Source organism: Agelaius phoeniceus (assembly GCF_051311805.1).
Source record: "Agelaius phoeniceus isolate bAgePho1 chromosome W unlocalized genomic scaffold, bAgePho1.hap1 SUPER_W_unloc_2, whole genome shotgun sequence".
NCBI lineage: Eukaryota > Metazoa > Chordata > Aves > Passeriformes > Icteridae > Agelaius > Agelaius phoeniceus.
In genome coordinates, this window is record NW_027509867.1 from 2,883,118 (window position 1) to 2,888,452 (window position 5,335).

The 5,335-nt window shown below is 56.3% G+C and overlaps 1 protein-coding gene across 1 annotated transcript; it reads left to right on the plus strand.

The window, feature by feature from the left end:
- The first annotated feature begins 251 nt into the window (after positions 1-251).
- Positions 252-1,220, plus strand: LOC143692722 (olfactory receptor 14J1-like). Its single transcript, XM_077172965.1, has one exon. It carries the CDS (start codon positions 252-254, stop codon positions 1,218-1,220), a length of 969 nt encoding a protein of 322 aa, XP_077029080.1.
- The last annotated feature ends 4,115 nt before the right edge of the window (positions 1,221-5,335 follow it).

The window sequence follows — 5,335 nt, forward strand, 5'->3', positions numbered from 1 at the left end:
CCTGAGCTGGGAGGGCTCTACAGGGCAGAGCTGAGCCCCCAGGGCTGGGCTGGGCTCTGGCAGCACTGGCAGGGCCCAGCCCTGGGCACAGGGAAGCAGCTGCTGGCAGGGACAGCTCCAGGCAGCAGAGCCCTGGGCAGGCAGTGGGGGGAAAGTGCCCCCAGCCTCTGCTGGGATATTTCAAGTCCTCTCCAAACCCAACTATTCCATGACTACTTTGTTTTACAGATCCGCATGTGCAGCCCCAGCAAATGTCGAACAGCAGCTGCATCAGGCACTTCCTGCTGCTGGCATTGGCAGACACGCGGCAGCTGCAGCTCCTGCACTTCTGCCTCTTGCTGGGCATCTCCCTGGCTGCCCTCCTGGGCAACGGCCTCATCATCAGCGCCGTAGCCTGCGGCCACCACCTGCACACGCCCATGTTCTTCTTCCTGCTCAACCTGGCCCTCGCTGACCTGGGATTCATCTGCACCACTGTCCCCAAAGCCATGCACAATTCCCTCTGGGACACCAGGAACATCTCCTACTCTGGATGTGCTGCTCAGCTCTTTTTCTTTGCTTTTTTTATTTCAGCAGAGCTTTCCCTCCTGACCATGATGTGCTACGACCGCTACGTGTCCATCTGCAAACCCCTGCACTACGGGACCCTCCTGGGCAGCAGAGCTTGTGCCCACATGGCAGCAGCTGCCTGGGCCAGTGCCTTTCTCTATTCACTGCTGCACACAGCCAATACATTTTCCCTGCCCCTGTGCCATGGCAATGCCCTGGGCCAGTTCTTCTGTGAAATCCCACAGATCCTCAAGCTCTCCTGCTCAGACACATACCTGAGGGAATTTGGGCTTCTTGCTTTTAGTGCTTTTCTTTTTTTGGGTTGTTTTGTGTTCATTGTTTTCTCCTATGTGCAGATCTTCAGGGCTGTGCTGAGGATCCCCTCAGAGCAGGGGCGGCACAAAGCCTTTTCCACCTGCCTCCCTCACCTGGCTGTGCTCTCCCTGTACCTCAGCACTGGCACATTTGCTCATCTCAAGCCCCCCTCTATGTCCTCCCCATCCCTGGATGTGGTTGTGTCAGTTCTGTACTCCGTGGTGCCTCCAGCCCTGAACCCCCTCATCTACAGCCTGAGGAACCAGGAGCTCAAGGATGCCCTGAGGAAAATGATTACTTTATCTTTCAGAAACAATAAACTCTCTCTTTTCTGCTTCAGAACCTTCAGAATGTAACTCTTTACAATCTCTCAGACATTTTTTCCTATTTGTCTATTTTTTCATCGGGACTTTTTCTTATTATTTTTCCAGTGTTATAATGTTTTTTATAAAATGCTGTAATACTACACTGAGAATTTCTACATGAACATCTACTTTTTTTGAAACACAAAGAGTTTCAGGAGGCTTGTTCCCTGTTCATTTCAATAATATCCAGTGTCTGCCCTGCCTTGTGTGTCCAAGGCATTTCCTCAGCCCTTCTCTGGCTCTGCAGGGGCTGTGCCTGTGAGCAGAGGCTGAGGGAAGGGGCTCCCAGCACAGCAGCACGGCCAGGGACAATGGCCCTGCCTCTTTGCACATCTGCTCCCCCCAGCTCCACACTCCCCTCCCCAGCCCTGCTGTGGGTGCAAGGCCAGAGTGCTCTGGCAGCTTGGTCCCTGTGCTGCTGCGTGTCCCTGCTGTGACCTCAGGCAGGGACAGGCCATGGGCACTGCTGGGACACAGCTGGGCTCCAGCACAGCAGCTCCATCAGCAAAGGGCATCTCCTGAGCGCAGGGCAGGGAGGCTTTGCTCCCCTCCAGAGTCACTCTCAGGACTCTTAAGGGGCTCCCTGTGTTCCTTGCTCTCCCAGGGCTCAGTGGGATGAGATCAGGGTCTCCCTGGGCCTTCAGGGGACTCAGGTCTGGGTCAGGTTTTGCTGGTTGCTGGCCAGTGCCCATCAGATGCTGAATGGTCTGTGCTGAACCTTCCTGGGGCTCTGCAGCTTGTGCCAGGGATGATGGCAGGGGAATGTTTGTCTGGAGGGCCTTGGGAGCTGCAGGAGAGCACAGGGGACCTGCAGGGACAGAGTGTGCCAGGGACCAGCAGGGAGTGGAGCTCACTGGGCACAGGCCTGGCCAGGGTGGGGTCACCCTGAGATCAAGGCCTGAATGTCTGCTGTGAGCCAGGAGAGCTCTGCAGCCCAGGGACACAGCAGGCACAGGGAAAGGAGTCTGGGCACTGACTCCTCTGCCCCTCAGGGATCTCCCCCAGGAGGATCCAGGGCAGCCCCGAGCCCCTCTGGCAGCCCTGGAACAAGGCAGGCACCTCTGAGCCCCTCCATGGCCCCGCAGAGCCCGTGTGGGAGGGGGTCAGGGCAGGAGCACCCTCAGCTGCCTCTGTGTCCCAGGCTGAGCAGCAGAGCCCAGCAGAGGCAGCCCAGGGCCCCGGGCAGCACAGCCCCCGTGCTCTGCAGAGCAGCAGCCCCAGCTCGGGGCTCTGGGCAGCAGGGCAGGGCTGCAGCAATGGCTGCTCGGGCCAGCACAGACGTGTTCCCCTGGGAAAGGCTCTGGGGGCAGCTGGCATGGGCCAGGAGCAGGGCAGGAGCCCGTGGGGGTGCAGAGGAGCCCTGGCAAGAGGCTGCCCTGTCCCTGGGCCAGCAGGAGCTGCCTGAGGAGCCCCGGGGCCAACTCTGCTGCTGGGCTGGGCAGCGGGGCTGGCCCTGGGGCTGCAGGAGCTGCCCGAGCTGAGCATCTGCTGAGCATCCCAGACACAGAGTGGCTGTCCCTGACCTCCAGGGCCTCCAGTTCCTGCTGCAGGCCCTGACCTGACTCTGCTGCTCTGCTGGGCTGGGGCAGGGGCACGGAGGGGAAAACAATGGAGCCTTGTCCCCATGAGTCCCCATGAGTCCCCAGAGTCCCCAGAGTCAGAATGCTATCTGTGGTTTCATGAGCCCCACGGTGTCACAATGGCCCCTTGGTTCCATTGGGCCCCATAGGGTCCCCACGGTACCCTGGTTACAGGACGCCCTTCAGTGTCACAATGTCCCCTTGGTTCTATGGAGCCCACAGGGTCAGTTTTGTCAGTGGGCAGGGTCAGCACCAAACACACAGACACCAACTGAAGGAATTGTGTAATTTATCTAATGTATGTCTGCAAAAAATTACAATAGGAGAGGCTCAGCAAAGCACATAATCGTTAGAAAATAATTACAAAAGCAGAAGCTCAGCAATGCACCCAACCATCCCCACCAAAGATTGCCTGCAGTGATTGAGAAAGATCCAGCCCCAGTTACCCTCAGCCTTTCCCATCCCCCAGACCCACACAGCAGCTGGGGAAGCTGTCACAGCCAAGGGCTGCAGAGCCACTCCTGGGCACTGGCAATTCCTGCAGGTGCCTCCAGCCCCAGCTGAGGCTCCAACCCCGCTGGGAGAGGGCCCAGCTCTGACAGTGCTGAATGGACAAACTGACAGCACTGCTAGTGTGGCAACATCTGGTTTCATCCTCCTCTTGGGTTCCTCCCAAAGCCTGGCCAGGGCCCCAGGAGGAACCAAGGGAGGTGACTTTGACCATTCAGCCCCAAACAAGGCCAGATGTCAGATTTCATGGCCTTGTCTGGCTTCTAAATACAGAAAGGTCAACACATGTTTCACTAATGAGTGGCTACATCTATCACAGTGCTAATGACCATGCACATTTCATCAGGGAGCAGATACAAAGATAACCTTTGGTTGGAAGGTTCATCCAGAGGCCACCTTGGGCTCAGGGCCTGCTGTTCAGGCCTCACTCAGGGCTGCTGTCCAGGCCTTGGCACTTCAGGGACGTGGTTTAGTGCTGGGCTTGGCACTGCTGGCTGAGCGGCTGCACTGGGTGAGCTCAGAGGGCTTTTCCAAGAGAAAGGATTCTGTGATTCCATGATTCTATCCACTGCATTCAGCTGGGTCCATGTTAGCAGCATTCATTTGCTCAGAAAGTCTCCTCTTGCCCAGCTCCTGTGGCCTGAGGCTTCAGCTCCTTCAGCTCCTGGTGCTGAGCTGCTCATGCTGAACGAGACGACTCGGAGAGAAGAACACAGTCCATGCAATTCCTTCTGGGACACGGAGAGGGGAGGCTGTGCAAACAGGAGCATTGTTTGCTGTGGCCTCCTCTCTGCCCTTCACGCCTTTCAGCGCTTGGAACCAGCCCAGAGCTTTCTCCAAGAGTGCAATGGAGCAGCTGCTCCTGCTCCTGGCTCTGGCTCTCTCCAGTCTCTGCCCTTGCCTGCTTCTGTCCCTCGTGCTGTGCCCTCTGTTCCCCCAGGGCTGGCTGGCTGCTGCCCAGGACTGTGGCACTGGCACAGATCCAGTGCTCCAGAGCCTCCTTTCTGTGCCCTTGGAGCTGCCTGGGCACAGCAGCCTTTTCCATCTGCAAGCTCCCCATGGACAGGGAGTGCCCAGCTCCGTTCCTTGCACAGCCTCCAGGAGCCCAGGGCTGCCATCTCAAGTCCCTGCTGGCTCTGGGGGCTCCCAGGTGCCTCAGGCTGCTGTGACACCGCTGCACACGGGAGGGAACAGGGGCAGGGGCTGTGCTGAAAGTCAGCTCCATCTGCTGCTGCTGCTGCTGCTGCTGCTGCTGCTGCTGTGGGGTCATTTGTGCAGCCCTGGCCCAGAGTCAGGGATCAGATCCTGCCAGTCTCTTCCAGCCCTGGCTGCTCAGAGGTTGGGCCTTGGAGCCTCAGGTGGGCAAAGGCAGCTGCTCCTGGTCCCTCTGTGTGCCCGTGTTCAGCAGTGCTGCTCCATCAGTCTCTGCCCAGCAATGGGGAAAAGCCTCAGCCCTGCAGGGCCAGGAGCTGCCGGGCTCTGCCTGAGCAGCTCAGCCAGCAGGAAGGGAGCTGCTCCACACAGGAACCAGGAGCAAAGGACATTCCTTATATATGACATGTTTTCTATTTAAAGGAAAAAAAAGGAAAAGGGAAAAAATAGGTAAATTGTAAAAGATAAGAATAAAATCCAAGTGTTAGAGAAAAAAAAAAATAACATAATGTTAGTGAAAAAAACAAAACAGAAATGCAAAGTTACATTCTTTGCATTAGGAGGTAAATGATCTTTTGAAAAAGAGAACTCAGTTATTTACATTGTAAATGTGCTGATGGCATGGATCCATCTTACTGACCTCAGCAGCCTTTTAAAAGATTTTGGGCTTTGTTTCCAACATTGGTATTTGAAATTGTGGTCGAAGCAAGAGGAAATTGCTTTGTGGCCTTCCAGCTCCAAGCAGGATTGGGAATGGAAACTCTGTCAAACCCCAAATCCTTTAGAAGATGCCCTTCCTTCTCACCCTGTGAATGAGCTGCACATTCCCTTTGAAACTGTCAGGGATTTCTTATAGACACCAAG